Source organism: Gossypium arboreum, chromosome 3, assembly GCF_025698485.1.
Source record: "Gossypium arboreum isolate Shixiya-1 chromosome 3, ASM2569848v2, whole genome shotgun sequence".
In the NCBI taxonomy this organism is placed as follows: domain Eukaryota; kingdom Viridiplantae; phylum Streptophyta; class Magnoliopsida; order Malvales; family Malvaceae; genus Gossypium; species Gossypium arboreum.
In genome coordinates, this window is record NC_069072.1 from 5595856 (window position 1) to 5612685 (window position 16830).

Sequence of the window (16830 nt, forward strand, 5' to 3'; positions counted from 1 at the left end):
CGGGGGTGCTAACCCTTCCTCGAGCGTAACCGACTCCCGAACCCTCTTTCTCAATTTTTGTAGACCTAAAATTATTATTTTAATAAATTAAATGTTTTATTAAAATGATCAACCTCAAGGTGATCCGATTACACCTCAAAAAAGGTCGGTGGCGACTCCATACCTCATTTTAAAGTCGATCCCCGTTTTCCAAAATAAAAATGGTTTCGACAGCTTGGCGACTCCACTGGGGACCAATAAGAGAGTCAAGCCATAAAATTGATTATTTTCTGTCCTTTTGTCGAAAATTTAAAATTTAGATTTTAACATACAATCCTTTTATTGCATTTCATGGGTTTTATGGTTTTTTCATTTTATTCGTGTTTTACATTTTGAGTTTTTTTTATATCCCTTCGCATCATCTTGCATGACCGTTGTGGTCGTACATTTTTAAGTAGGAGTGAGAAACTATGCATTCGTGAGGTTTTCACCTCCGCATGGGCTAGTGGATTGCTTCCGGGATACATCCGTACCTATGTCTTTGTGAGGTTTTCACCTCCGCATGGCCATAGGGAAATGTATTCCCCTGAACTGAACTTGATCCGCATGAGCCTATAATGGGTGAGGGTTGAGGAATCTACTAGTTTAGGTACCATTTTCTTAGAACCGAGCCGCATATAGTGAACTCTAGGAGCCTGCCCTATGTAGAGCTATGTTGAACTCTAGTGATTACCTAATTAGGTGTTTAATTATTTTCTATTTGCTTAAATTTTTATTTTTCGATACTAACTTGTTGTGTTTTGTTGTGATTATGTTTTGCATGTCATTTCATATTAAAGAAGTGTCAATTTTTGTTCGGTTGCTAAATTAGAAAGCTTGTTATGGAAAGTGAATTCCTTGATAAAGTAGAGGATAATGAGGCTGTCCGTATGTGGTCAGAGAAGATGCAACTTGAGAAAAGGGATAGCCTAGCTAAGGGGTATACATCGGGGTTGTTGGGCTTCACTCGCATCAACGTGACCCAAAACGAGTTTCAGGAATTGAGGGATATATGGGCTCGTTGGGATGATAAAACCAAGCAACTATTCTATCAAAGATATGGTGACTTACCCTATCTGCTCGATATCAAGGTGGACAAGTACTTGTTTCGGGCTATGGCTCAGTTTTGGAACCCGGCGTATAGTTGTTTCACCTTCGAGAAGGTGGACTTGGTGCCTACTGTGGAGGAGTATACGGCTTTATTTCGTTGTCCAAAGGTTCAAGTCGAAAAAGTTTATTCCAATGCTGCTAGTGCCCCAGCTTTTATAAAGAAGTTAATGAGTATCACTGGGATGAGTGAATAATGGGTTATAGCTCGAATTCAGTAAAAATGTGATGGTAGGTGCATTCCTTGGGTAATTTTGAAGGACCTGATCGTAGCACATCCAGATACAAAGAGGAAAGTTGACGTCTTCGCCTTGAGTATCTATGGTTTGGTGATTTTCCCCAAGGCTTTAAAGCATATAGATGAAGCAGTTGCCGATTTCTTTGATCGACTTAATAAAGGGTCACACCGGTGCTGGCAATTCTTGCTGAGACATTCAGATCCTTGAGTGCAGGTCGGAGGGCAAGTGAAGGTAGATTTATAGGGTGTGAGCAGTTATTGTTGGCTTAGTTCCACAGCCATTTCTGGAAGGTGGATAAGGTTTTCTAAAGGGTTTTTTTTCAAGAGTTACTCCCCGTTAAAGGAGATAGCAGCCATGTCTAGGAGATATGACATATTAGAAGAAAATTGGATCACGCTCCTCCGAAATCTTCAGGAAGAGGATGTTGAGTGAAGAGCTCCTTAATTTGTTCCTGATGAGATCCTCTATCGGTGTGGGAGTTTTGATTGGGTACCTCTACTTGGAATTTGGGGAGCTGCTGGTTATGCCCCTTTACTCGTTTTAAGACAATACAGGTCAAGACAGTCTATACCGATGACACATGGATTAGCCCAGAGTGAGTTCGTGTATAAGGAGAAGAATTATAAGAAGAACGTTCAAGAGATTTCAGATGCTTGAAAACAGGCGTGCCGGATGGAGAGTTTGGTTATTGGATCAATGACGACTTTTGAATAAAATGGGTGGTTGAGTAAAAGATTTAATGATAATATCTCCGAGTCGAGTTTGGAGGTGTTTTAGTACGATGGAAGGATATTTGCAAGTAATCCCCTCCGAGCTTGAAATCGTAAAACGGGACTTCGAAGAGAAAAATGCGGAGTTAGGGAAAAGATAGAACAATTGGAAGAGGAAAAGATGCATTTGAGATTGGATGCCGACGTTCAGAAACTCAAGGCCGAAAGGTTGAGAAAAGGGAAAAAGAAGGTTGAGGAAGACCTAGACAGTTTGAAAACTGATTATAAGAAGCTACGTATGTCGATGAGAACTACCGGGTTGGGGAAGACGTAAGAGTAGTGGCGACAGGAAATTCAAGAGGAAAAGGCTAGAGCTGATCAGTGGGAGAAGAGGTTTCATGATGCTCGAACACGTGAAAGCGCCTTAAAGAAGAGTTTGGTTGAAGGCCAAGGTGATAAAGAGATGTTGGTAGCTCGGGTAGTGGAGCTGAAAAAGGCCCTGTATCAGCATCGTGGTCGTAACTCTGATATTGAATTAAGAGCCAGCTTGAGTAGGATTGAAGATTTGAAAGGGAAGGTAGAAGAGCTCGAGACTGCACTACAAAGCTGTGAGATTCGAATTGAATTACTTGAGTCGAACAATGAGAGTGGAAGGAACAGCTTCGCCAATCACAGAACCAGGTCAGGGATAGAGATCATATCATGGGTGAAGCCGTGGCTCAGATTCGAGAAGTGGCTGATTATCTACAGACCTTAGCGGTTCAAGCTGATGTGCTAAGTGTAAAGTATGAGTTAGAGTAGAACCGGGGTCGTGAGCTAGCGTACCTTCTTAAGAAAGTTAAAACTTTGAGCATTAGGGCTAAGCTGTATATATGATCTATTTTATGTAAAGGATTTTTCTTTTTAATAAAGTTTTTAAATGAAATTGAATCAGAATCGACGTCTCTTTAGTTTTGCATACATTTCATGCATTTTCATTTTATCGCATCATGTGCATTAAATTTCACAAAAGAATCCTGATTAAAAAATTGTATTATAGTTACCCTGGAACATCAATACTACACACGGAAAAAGACCAAAGCTATGGATCAAAGGTTGGAAAAATTAGAGCAAATGTAGAAAGAAATGCAGGAACAGATGCAAGCGCAAATGCAAGAGCAATTAGCTAAGATATAGCAAGATATGAAAGATCAAATGCTGCAATCTCAGAGGAGTATGATGAGTGAATTGACTCAACTACTAGTAGGAAGGCCGGAAAAGTGAAAGAGTCTCATGATCAATGCTGAGGATGATAGTGGGATTCTTACTTACCCTCCGGGTTTCACCCCAACAAACACCCCAGTGCCTCCGCAAAAGGTGTTTGTCAGTATCAAACCCTAATATCAGACTGGTATTTCGGCATCATTAAATTTTCCAATGGGCTCGTGTTCTAACCCCGAAGACAATCGTGCAAATCCTACAGTCCCTGACTTCGATGAGGTCGCGGAAGTAGGAAAGGCAGGAGTAGAATTTCCAAAGTGATTAGAAGACCGATACAAGTGGTTGGAGAAAAAATTCAGGGCGTTGGAAAGGGCTGATTATCATTGTGGAATGGATGCCAAGGAGTTGAGCCTGGTCCCAAATTTGGTACTCCCTCTGAAGTTCAAAATGCCAGAATTTGAAAAATACAACGAAACTAGTTGCCCTGAGGCTCATATCACGATGTTTTGTCAGAGAATGACTGGCCATGTCAATAATGATCAGTTATTGATCCACTGTTTCTAGGACAGTTTGACTGAGGCTGCAGCCAAATGGTACAATCAGTTGAATCGTAGCCAAGTTAAATCATGGAAAGACTTAGCTCAGGCCTTTATGAAACGATATGGCCATGTGACTGACATAGCGCCTGATAGGATCACATTACAAAATATGGAGAAGAAATCAAATGAAAGTTTCAGGCAATATGCTCAGAGATGGAGGGAGATTGCTACACAAGTCCAACCCCCACTGTTGGAAAAGGAAACAACCATGCTTTTCACTAATACCTTGAAGGCACCTTTTATTAATCACATGTTGGGAAGCTCAACTAAGAGTTTTGCGGATATAGTTATGTCTGGTGAAATGATTGAGAATGCAATAAGGTACGGAAAGATAGAGGCAGGGGAAAGTACCAGGAGGTCAGCCCCAAAAAAGAAAGAAAATGAAGTTAGCAATGTGAATATGGGTTATGCGAAGCCAATCATGGTAAATCAACTGAAAGTGGTAGCTATGGACCAGCAAGCTTCGCCAAGGTAGGAACCCAATACAAAGCAGAACACAGAGAAGCCCCAGTTTACTCTCATTCCAGTAAAGTATCGGGAGCTGTACAAAAGTTTGTTTGATGCACACGTCGTATCTCTTTTCTACTTAAAACCACTGCAACCCCTATACCCTAAGTGGTATGATGCAAGTGCTCAATGTGAATATCATGCTGGAATCGTGGGTCACTCGATAGAGAACTGCACTTCTTTTAAGAGGGTAGTCGAAAGGCTCAACAACATGGGTGTTTTGAAATTTGATAATGCACCTGGTGTAGGAAATTCACTACCCAATCATACTGATAAAGGGGTAAATGCAATAATAGAGAATATAGGAAGGAGAATTAATTTGGATGCGGCAGAAGTAAGAACCCCGATGAGGGAGGTTTTGAAGAAGATGGTAGAGAAAAGTCTAATCATGTAATATTTTGAGAGCAAATCCCGATAAGCAGGGAACTATTGTGAGTTCCATGGAGAGGAGGGCCATGAGATAGAAACATGTAATGAATTTAGAGCCCTGGTACATGTTCTAATGGACAGCAAAGAGCTAGAGTTCTTTGAGTTTACTGAGAAGGAAGATGTATGCACCTCGGAGGAGGGGTTGATAGAGAAGGTTTCTGAGGTTAATCACCAAGTGGTGATCATTTCGCTACTGAAAATTAATGAAGTTAGAGCAAAAATTACACCGAGAGTTGTAATCCAGAGACCCGCGGCTTTTCCGTATAAGGATAACAAAAGGGTGCCTTAGAATTACAACTGTAATGTGACATATCCAAGGGAAGAGAGTCTGGTCAGTACGCCAAGTACAAAGGTCGAACCTGGAAAAGGGAAGTCCGTGATGATTGAACAAGGGAAAGAGAGGACAAAACCACTGGTTAATGAACCATAACTGAAGATGAAGCTAAAGAATTTTTAAAGTTCCTAAAACACAGTGAGTATAGTGTTGTGGAACAGTTGCACAAGCAGTTGGTACGCACATCGGTACTAGCTTTGCTCTAAAACTTGGAGGTTTACCGAAATGCGTTGATGAAGGTGTTGAACAAGACCTATGTCGTTGAAGATATTTCAGTGAACAAGCTAGACCGCATTATCAGTAACGTAAGCGCCGATCACTTCATCTCTTTCAGTGACGATGAAATACCACCAGGGGGCATGGGATCCACTAAGGCTTTGTACATCACCACTCGCTGCAAAGGGTATACACTGCCGGGGGTATTAATTGATAATGGGTCAGCGCTGAATGTTTTTCCCTTGTCCACATTAAATAGGTTACCAATAGACAGCTCTCATATGAAGACATACCATAACACAGTGAGGGCATTTGATGGCATTGAGAGGAAAGTGATGGGAAGGACTGAGGTACCTCTGCTGATAGGACCAAACACATACAAGGTAGATTTCCTTGTGATGGATATCAAGCCTTCTTATAATTTCTTGTTGGGGAGGCCTTGGATTCACTCAGCAAGGGCAATACCGTCATCGTTGCACCAAAAGTTAAAGTTAGTGACGGAGGGCCGCTTGATAACGATAAATGCTGAGGAGGACATTATTGCATCCGTTACTAGTAGTGTACCATATATAGAAAATGATGATGAAGCAATTTAGTGTTCCTTTTGGTCATTAGAGTTTGTAAATGCAACTTTCATCATTGAAAGGGGCAGGGTCCCAATGCCAAGAATGTCTGAGGCTACGATGATGAGCTTACAATTAACAGTGAGAATAGGAACATTGCCTGAAGAGGACTTGGAAAGTATCTTCATGGACGAGTTGAGGTGCCAAATTTGGCTGATAAATAAGATCGCTTTGGCTTAGGGTATAGGCTAGATGCAAAGCAGAAAAGAAAGGAGATGAAAAGGAGGCAGAGAAAATGAAGACCACAACTGAATGGAGCAGAACTTGAGTGGGAATCAATGACTTTTCCCCATATATCCTATACATTTATGTCAAGTGGAGTTATTTATCCTGAATTGAAGATGACAAGAAAGGGAACAACTGAAGACGCAATGAAAAATTTGAATATCAATATCATATCTGAAGAGAAAGTGATGAAACATGACTTAACAAGCGTTCGCTCTTATGAGCCTAGAAGTGTTCTGAACAACTGGACTGCGGAGGAAATTCCTATAGTTTTTAGTGCTAATAAAGAGTAATGTTCAAAACACACTTGTTGTTTTAAAAGCCTAGTAGCAATAAGAATCTTTTGCGAAATAGGCTCATGTTCAAAATATTTATTTCAACATAAATGCACTTTCATGTCTTATTCTGAGCTATACTTCGGTTCATTTATTTGTTGGATATTCTTTCGTGCCTACAATAAGTCTCTAGATATCAATGGCATGAGTGACGCTGTTACAAACCCAGAGTCCTTTTTGAGCGAGGCGTGTGTCTAGAGGGATCTTAGGATTTTGAAAATGATGAAGACAGTAACTTACCTTCAGATTTTTTAACGTTGGTAGAACAGGAAGAGAAACAGATTCTACCCTATAAAGAGACAATCGAGAGTGTGACCTTAGAAGAGGGAAAAGAGGTGAACATTGGAACTTGCATAATTGAGGAAACAAGACGGGACCTCATTGATTTACTACAAGAGTTCAAGGATATCTTCGCGTGGTCATGTCAAGACATACCTGGGCTAAGCGCTGATATTGCGGTGCATCGGGTCCCCATAAAAGAAGAGTGCAAGCCTGTTCAATAGACGCTTCGAAGGATGAGACCCGATGTTGCAGTAAAAATAAGAGAAGAGGTCCGGAAGTAATTTAATGCTGGGTTCTTGCAAGTTGTTAATTACTCAAAATGGGTAGCTAATGTTGTCCCTGTCCCTAAGAAAGATGGAAAGATGAGGATGTGTGTAGATTACAGGGACTTAAACAAGGCCAGTCCAAAGGACAACTTCCTCTTGTCTTACGTCGACACTTTGGTGGACAACACCGCAGGTTACTCACTGTTCTCCTTTATGGATGGTTTCTTTGGGTACAATCAGATAAAGATGCATCCTGAAGACATGGAAAAGACCACCATTCATAACCTTATGGGGGACTTTTTGCTATAGGGTGATGTCATTCGGGTTGACGAATGCTGGAGCAACGTATCAAAGGGCCATAATAACCTTATTTCACGATATGATGCACAAAGAAATTGAGGTCTACGTTGATGATATGATCACAAAATCCCGAACAAAAAAGGAGCATATGCAGGTTTTGAGAAAATTGTTCCTGAGATTGAGGAAGTTTCAGCTAAAGCTTAATCCAACAAAATGTACTTTTGGAGCTAGGTCAGGGAAGCTGCTTGGTTTCATAGTCAGCGAAAAGGGAATTGAGGTCTACCCCGACAAAGTCAAGGCTATACAAAAATTACCTCCGTCGCGCACTCAGAAAGAAGTTCAAGGTTTCCTGGAAAAACTAAATTATATTACCCGATTCATTTCACAGCTGACTGATAAATGTGACCCCATATTTTGCCTTCTCAAGAAACACAACCCGGGCGTGTGGGATGATGAGTGTCAGAGAACCTTTGACAAGGTTAAACAGTATTTGTCTAATCCCCCAGTGCTAATACCACCTAGCCCTGGTAAGCCGTTGATATTGTATTTGACAGTTCAATGGGATGTGTTCTCGGTCAACATGATAAGACAGGAAAGAAAGAAAATGTGATATACTACCTCAGTAAGAAATTCACTGAGTGTGAAATGAGATACTCGGCGATTGAGAAATTATGTTGTACTTTGGTTTGGACTACTTGGAGATTGAGGTAGTACATGTTGTACCACATGACTGGGTTAATCTCAAAATTGGACCCTTTAAAGTACATGATGGAGTCAGCTGCTTTGAGTGGAAGGATGGCCCGCTGGCAAATTCTGCTTTTCGAATTCGACATAGTTTATGTGAGTCAAAAGGCTGTGAAAGGAAGTGCAATAGCAGATTTTTTAGCTAGTAGAGCTTTGGAAGATTATGAGCCTTTGAGTTTTGATTTCCCAAATGAAGATCTAATGTATGTGGCAACTACCGTAGAGGACACCTCAGAAGATTATCTGTGGAAACTAAATTTTGACGGAGCATCAAGTGCCGTCGGTAATGGAATTAGGGCAGTCTTGATATCCCCAGCTGGAGATCATTATCCGTTCACTTATAAATTGGATTTTGATTGCACAAATAATATGGCAGAGTACGAAGCATGTATCATGGGAATTAGTGCAGCCATCGAATATAAAATTAGAGTGTTAGAGATGTACAGGGATTCTGCATTGGTGATCTATCAGCTCAAAGGTGAGTGGGAGACAAGAAACCCAAAGTTGATCAACTATCGAGAGCTAGTTCAAGATCTAATTAAGGTGTTTGATGATATCACTTTCTTTTATCTCCCGCGAGACAAAAACCAAATGATAGATGCCTTGGCTACATTAGCTTCTATGATCAGAGTAAATGGATGAGAGAATATGAAGCTGATCCAGATGAGTATTTATGAGGCTGCAGCTCATTGTTGCAATATAGACAACGAAGAGGAAAAAGATGATTATCTGGTATCATGATATTTTACGATATGTGAAGAATCGTGAATACCCTGACCAGGCAACGGAAAATGCTAAAAGAATATTGAGAAGGCTAGCCAATGACTATGTCTTGGATAGAGAAATCCTGTATAAAAGGAGGAAAGATCAGGTACTATTAAGATGTGTTGATGCTGTTGAAGCTAAGAAAATTCTGGAAGAAGTCCATGAGGGTGTCTGCGGGACGCATGACAATGGGTGCACAATGGCCAGGAAAATCATGAGATTCGGGAACTACTGGTCCACAATGGAAGGAGATTGCATCAGCTATGCCAGGAAATACCATAAGTGCCAAATTTATGGTGACAAGATCCACGTGCCTCCTTCACCCCTTCATGTCATGACTTCTCCGTGGCCTTTCTCAATGTAGGGCATGGACGTCATTGGGTCAATTTCACCAAAGGCTTCTAATGGGCATCGATTCATCTTTGTGGTCATCGATTACTTCACCAAGTGGGTAGAAGCTGCTTCATATGCCAACGTCACAAAGTTGGCAGTCAGCAAGTTCTTGAAGAAGAGGATTATATGTCGATATGACATGCCAGAAAGGATCATATCTGACAACGTGTTGAATTTGAATAACAATGTAATAGCAGAGATCTGGAGGCAATTCAAAATTAAGCACCACAACTCATCACCATATCGCCCAAAGATGAATAGTGCGGTTATGCAGTTAATAAGAATATAAAAAAGATCGTGGGAAAATGACGGAGACTTACAAGGATTGGCATGAAAAGTTACCATTTGCTCTTTATGCCTAGCGAACATCTGTCAGAACTTCTACTGGGGCAACACCTTACTCATTGGTTTATGGGATGGAAGCAGTTTTGCCCATTGAAGTTGAAATTTCTTCTCTCCGGGTTTTATCAGAGTTGAAGCTAGATGAAGCAGAATGGATTCAGTCCCAGTATGATCAGCTGAACTTGATTGAAGAAAAAAGACTGAAGGCTATCTGTCATAGTCAAATGTACCAGAGGCGAATGATGCGAGCTTACAACAAAAAGGTTCGCCCCAAAATATTCCATGAGGGGGACTTGGTATTGAAACAAATTCTCCCTATGCAAAAAGATTTCAGAGGGAAATTGATGGCAAACTGGGAAGGACCTTACGTGGTAAAGAAGGCTTTTTCTGGAGGAGCACTGATACTAACTGAGATGGATGGTAGGAGCATACCTAACCCAGTAAATTCGGATTCAGTCATGAAATACTTCGCTTAAGAGGTGAAAACCTGCAAAGGGCGCCTAAAAAAAATAGAGAGGCCGAGGGGAAAACCCGCAAAAGGCGCCTCGAGACCAAAGGGGTTTTGAACTGAAAACCCGAAAAGGGCAATTCAAATTTTGACCAAGGATGGTTTAGGTGGTAGTCTTATTATGCTGGAATTAATGAAGAGGATGTACGCATGTCTTGGGGCATCGACAGAATACGTTAGATCTCTTAGGCACATGATAAGCTCAAAATGGTCTTCATGGAGTTCATACGGAGGAGCTTAGGCTGCGATATTTGGGGCATTCATTTTTGTTCCCCTTTACCTATTTTTGTACTCTAGCAATATTTGCTTTCCTTGATTAATCTATTTTTCTTGAATCTTATTCCTAATAAACTTCAGTTTTATCTATCTTTATCTTTGTGCTCACGTACTTGTATTGAAATAACGATTAATGGTCTAATAATACTTTTACAAAAGAGGTTTTGGTATATTACTCTGGGAGTTTCTAAATGGAACAAGAATCTGAAATAGGACTTTTGATTAGAACTTACCCAACTTAGGGGTGGGATATTTGTGATCAAATTGGGATTATCTCTTCAGATTTTCAGTCAAAGATATTGATTGAATAACAAAATAGGATATTGTGTCAGCCAAAGCATAAGAATGGATCATGATATTCCTCATTAATATAAATGTCGGACGTACATATCTGGTCATGATGCTAAGGTGTGGTGTAATAGACCGAATTAATGAAAGTTTCTAGGTGACAAGATGGGGTTTAAAGATGGTACAAATATTTGATTCTAGAAATACAGTGAAATAGACCCTGAAGTTGCAATGGGGCAAACCAGTTGAGCAAAATAGGTTGTTTCTGTGGGATTTATTGGAAATGCTACTCGAGCAGGAAGGCAGCAAAATACGATGTGATAAAACTCTGATGAATAATGAGGGATGACACTTTAAGTTTTTTTTTTTAAAAAAATGGGGAATCATTCTCATGACATTTTTACATTCATATCATTCATAACACATCTAGTTAGGAGCATTTGATTCATTTCGATCATAGCATCCTAATTATTTGACATAAGCATCACATCTAGTTAGGAGCATTTGATTTATTTCGATCATAGCATCCTAATAATTTGGCATAAGCATAGATATATGAAACTGAGTCTACAGGACATGTCTCAAATGACAGTGTAGTAGCATTGGTGAAATCAGATCTTATCTCCCTAAAGTTGCAGTGGAATAGATCGAAGATTACAAACCTTATCTCCCTGAAGTTGCAGTGGAGTAGGTTGAAGTAACAAGCCTTATCTTTCTGAAGTTGCAGTAGAGCAGGCTCAATATGCAAGTCTTATCTTCTTGAAGTTGCAGGAAGCAGATTAAAAATTATAGATCTTATCTCCATGTATCGGCTATGGAGTAGATCGAAGATGGTGAGTCTTATCTCCAAGTATCGGCTATGGAGTAGATTTTAGCCACCAGCCTTATTTCTCTGAAGTTGCAGAGAGCAGGTTGAAGATACAAGTCTTATCTTCCTGAAGTTGCAAGAAGCAGACTGAAAATTATAGATCTTATCTCCATGTATCGGCTATGCAGCAAATTTTTGCCACTAACCTTATCTCTCTGAAGTTGCAGAGAGCAGGTTGAAGATACAAGTCTTATCTTCCTGAAGTTGCAAGAAGTGGACTGAAAACTACAGATCTTATCTCCATGTATCGGCTATGGAGCAGATCGAAGATGATGAGTCTTGTCTCCATGTCTTAGCTATGGAAAATATTTTAGCCACCGGCTTTGTTTCCCTGAAGTTGTAGTGGAGCGGGTTGAAGTCACAAACCTTATCTTCCTGAAGTTGCTATAAGACTTGTAATAGCCTAACTTTTCCGTGGTGTCGGAACAGTGATTTGAGATCACTAAATCCGAAAAATGAGTGGAAAATATTTTTAATTTAGTGAATATAAGTTAAATGTAAAGTTAGGAAAATTTTTGAAATAGCGAATAGTGTACTAGAAATAAACATTTAAAAAATTAGAAACGAAAACGAAGTATCGAGAGTTTAAAAATTTTAAAACGAGTCATAAATATTTTTATAAATATTTATTGAGTGTTAATAAGTTAATATTAAAGTTTCGTCAAGGAATTTTAAAGTTCCGATAGTTAATTGAATTAAAAGGACTAAATTGTAACAAATGTAAAATTATAGGAAATGAATAAATAGTTTAAATGATAAAAGAAAGAGGGTTTAAAAGGCAAATAGACCCAAGGTCTATTTGGGCTGGACAGAAAAGGGCATGAAATCAGCAGGAAAATTGATGAATTAAGGGCAAATTTGAAATATTACAAAATTTACTTAATAAAGCTAGGACTAAAGTGGAATTATCTAGATTTCTCTTTATTTTTCTGCATTCTCATCAGAAAAAACACCATAGAAGGGTTTTCTTAAGCTGGTTTTTTATATTTTTACTACAAGTAAGTTCAGTTCTTGATTATTTCTTGAAATTTTTGTGTTTTTATGATTTTTACAACTACGTCCACTTGTTGAATTCATTAGTTTTTGATTTTATGAAAGAAATTGGAAGTTTCTATAAATATGAGCTGGAAGTATATGATGATTTAGCATGGAATTAGAGCTTGAAATTGTTTATATGCTGATTTTATTGAAAGAATTGAATGGAAAGTGAATGTTTGGGACCTAATGGTGAAAGAGTTGAAGTTAAGGTTTTATGTGGAAATTCTAAATTTTAATAGTTGTGAAATAGCTTATAATGTCTAGGTAAAGTATTAATTGAGAAAAATCAGCTCAATTGAGAGGCTAATTGAGTAGGGACGAAATTGTTATTTATTAAAAGCTTAGGGGAAAAATGGTAATAAACAGCTTGCACTAAAACAATTTTGGACAGTAGCAGTAGACTAACTTTGAAAAATCGCCATAAATTGTAGAAATCGAATTAAAAGATGAACAAATTATTAAATTAAATCTTATTGAGTCTAGTTTCTCATGTAAGCAATGGATTTGTAAATCATGAGATATAATAAATTTTGTGAGACAAGGTCAGAATGAATTCGGGTTCCCCTATTCTGACTTTGAAAATTTATAAAAAATTGAATAAAAATAATTATAGGCTTCAATTTATATGTATAGAATCCTGAATAAGTTTATTTTCAAGAAAAACAAATGGGAATATCATCTGAATTTCGTACGAGGAGATAATTAATTTTTAGTGAAGAAAGGTCAGAACTATCAGACAGCAGAATAGGGGTGACTTTAAAGAATAAACTATACTTATTGGCTAAACCAAAAATTCTAAAAATTTTATGATAAGAAGATATGTGATTCTATTTTCAGGGAAAATTAGCAGATCATAATTTGGAGTTTTGTAGCTCAAGATAAAAATAATTTAGTGACTATGACATGGACAGACATGATTGAATATACATAGATAAATAGTGAAATTGTAGATAATGTTACTTATAAGCGGGTTATAAACATTAAGGATGTGAAATAAAATGAATGTGAAGTCAATACTGATAAGTGAAAAATTTTATATTATAGATCAAGAAATCGAGGATAAACGAGGAAAAGAGAAAATTAGGAATAGTTCGAAATCTCTACAACTCACGCAAATTGTTAGGGTAAGTTAAATGCGATTAGTTATTAAATTTCAATATTATTTTATGAATGGTGATTAATATTTATGTATATTAATTGTTGAAAATAAGTAAATTGCGTACAAAAGTTATGAAATTGAACTGAGTATTTCGGAGGAACGGAATGTAGGAAATGAGTACGATATTTCAGTAAAAAAGATGAATTGACGGTAAATTACCCAAGTAAACCGAGATTCAGTATTTGTTGCGAATTCTCGTGCTTGCTTTCTGTTTAGCTCTTACGAGCTTCCGTTAACTCATATAAGTTTCAGTTAACCCTTTTGGGGTTTCAGTTTAGCTCTAGTGAGCTTCAGTTAGCCGTCGAGCTTCCGCTTAGCACTTATGTGCTTCAGTTAGCCTTCGGGCTTTCGTTTAGCACTTATGTGCTTCAGTTAGACTTCGGGCTTCAGATCACGATGTACTCAAATTCGTAAGTCGCTCCTTAAATAGACAAGTTGGTAAGTCGTAATTGTAACGTGTGGAAAAAGAAATGTAAGTAATGTTATCATTATTTATGAGTTCAATTAAGTAAATTATTTTTTAAAATGAGATTATGACTTACAGGATGAAAGTAACTTACTTGAAATTTCTATATGATTTGAATTTTGGAAACTAATATTTGGTAAGGTTTATGGTTTAAACCGACGAACTTACTAAGCTATAGCCAGCTTACTTGTAATGTTTATTGCTCTTTGTAGATTAACGGGAGGGTCAGAGGATCGGATCATCACATTCAAGTCACACTATCTCGACTTTCCGATAGATTTTGTTATAAATACTTTAAATGGTTTATATGGCATGTATAGGAGCTTATATGACTATGTTTTGTATCAACTCATGAATATATTAGTTAAGTTAATATAAGTTGATATATGATATGAATGGAAATTAATTAAGATGTTTAAATACTACTTGAAAGTATGAATGAATATAATGTTAGATAAAATAAGGATTAGTGATATTGTTATGAAACGAATGTGATTTGGATGAAGATTGTATTTGTTGAGTTGTTGTTGTGTTGAATTGGTTGCAAATTTGAAATTGCGGGAAGGTCAGATGTTTCTAAAGGGGTTATATTGAATTTTTTTTAAAAATAATAATAATTATTATTATTATATTACAAAAAATTTTCGGAGTACTTGAAGAAGTCCCTATTCATTTATAATATGTGATTTAGGCCTCGAGGGTTCATAAAAGAGACTTAATGATTTAATTTTAATATATTTGTTGTTTATTGATGAATTATTTGTAAATTAATCAATATGCTTGGTAACGCCTCGTAACTCTATTCTGACGACAGTTTGGGATTAGGGGGTGTTACATTTATTGGTATCAGAGCCCGGTTTAGCCGATTCTCGAAATGAACGTGATGTGTAAAATGTTTAGAAATACATGCCATATAAATCTGTAATAGTATGATGTGTATGATCCGATTTAACCCTTATTTTTTTAATAGATTGTAAAAATGTCGGATAGACCTGAACATGCTGAACAGAAAGAAGCAAATAGTAGAGTACATACATCTGAACAAAGGACAAGTAGCGATGTTCCAATTTCCTTGATGCGAGAATAAGAACTTAGAAACATGATTATTGGAGTAATGAATCAGTGGTATAATAAGAGGATACAGGAAAAGAGTCAGACCCAGCAACCTCTTCCTCCTACAGTACCACCAGTAGTGTCCTCGGTTGCTCCTCCACCTCCTCCTTCGGTAACTGAATCAAGTAAGAGAACTCCAGTAGAAAAACTCAGAAAATTTAGGGCTGAAGAATTTCGGGGTAGGTCAGATGATGATCTAGTAAAAGCTGAGTATTGGTTGCAGACCACGATAAGAGTTTTTAAAGAAATGGCTTGTTCTCCTGATGACTATTTAAGGTGTGCTGTTTCAGTGTTAAAAAAAGAAGCATATCACTGGTGGGAGACAATAGAAGCTGTGGTACCAGCCGAGAAACTTACTTGGGAATTTTTCCAAGCCGAGTTTAAAAAGAAATATATTGGTAAAAGATATTTAGAAAAGAAAAAGAGAGAATTTCTTGATCTTGACGAGGAAATCGGACGATGGTGAATCGAGAGGAGATTGTATACCTTAGTAGATATGCTCGAGAGATTGTTCCTACAGAAGAAGACATGTGTGTTCGATTTGAAGAAGGTCTGAATGATGAAATCAGAATGATGATAGGTGGTACGAAAATTCGAGAATTTGTGGTTTTATCAGATTGGGCTCAAAAGATGGAAGAAGTGTACAATAGAAAGATGCAACAGGAAAGAAGAAATAAAGAATCTTATAAAAGAAGCTCCTCCAAATCATTTTCAGCATTTCCGATTAAAAAGTTTAAGGAGGATTCCATTCGAGCTACATCGGTACCTAAACGATCGAAGACTAGAGTAACTCAACCTTATTGTGGAATATCAATAAGATCAATTGCTATTGAAGCCAGTGTACAAAATACTCCCAGTTCTAAATGTCAACACTGTGGAAAATACCACTTGGGTGAATGCAGAGGTAAAATAGAAGCTTGCTACAAATGTGGAGCCACTGATCATTTTATTCAGAATTCTCTTCTGTTACAAAAAGATGAAGAAGAACAGAAAAAGAAAAAGATGACTACTTTTCAGAGAAGTAAACGTGCGAGTCAAAGTAGAGCTACAACAGCTACTCGCTCGAGTGCAAAAGATTCTATTGCTCGGTCAGAGGTTAGAGCACCAGCACGTACATACGCCATCCGAGCTAGGGAAGAAGCCACGGCTCTAGACGTTATTACTGGTACTTTCTATCTCTTTGATGTTATTGTATATGCATTAATTAACCCAGGGTCTACACATTCTTATATTTGCATAGTATTAGCATTAGAAAAGAAATTGTCTGTTGAACCAACTGAATATGATATTCAAGTTACTAATCCGTTAGGATAAAAGGTGATAGTAAATTTATTGTGTCGAAATTGTCCATTGAAAATAAAAGGCTGTGAGTTCCATGCTGATTTAATTTTGCTACCCTTTCAGGAATTTGATGTTATACTGGGAATGGATTGGTTGAAAAAATATGATGCTGTGGTAAATTTTCGTGAGAAGCAGATCA

General features: G+C 37.9%; 1 protein-coding gene across 1 annotated transcript; it reads left to right on the plus strand.

Annotated features, from left to right (window-relative positions):
* Positions 1-15351: 15351 nt before the first annotated feature.
* On the plus strand, positions 15352-15816 carry LOC108474979 (uncharacterized). Its single transcript, XM_017777004.2, has one exon. It carries the CDS (start codon positions 15352-15354, stop codon positions 15814-15816), a length of 465 nt encoding a protein of 154 aa, XP_017632493.2.
* The last annotated feature ends 1014 nt before the right edge of the window (positions 15817-16830 follow it).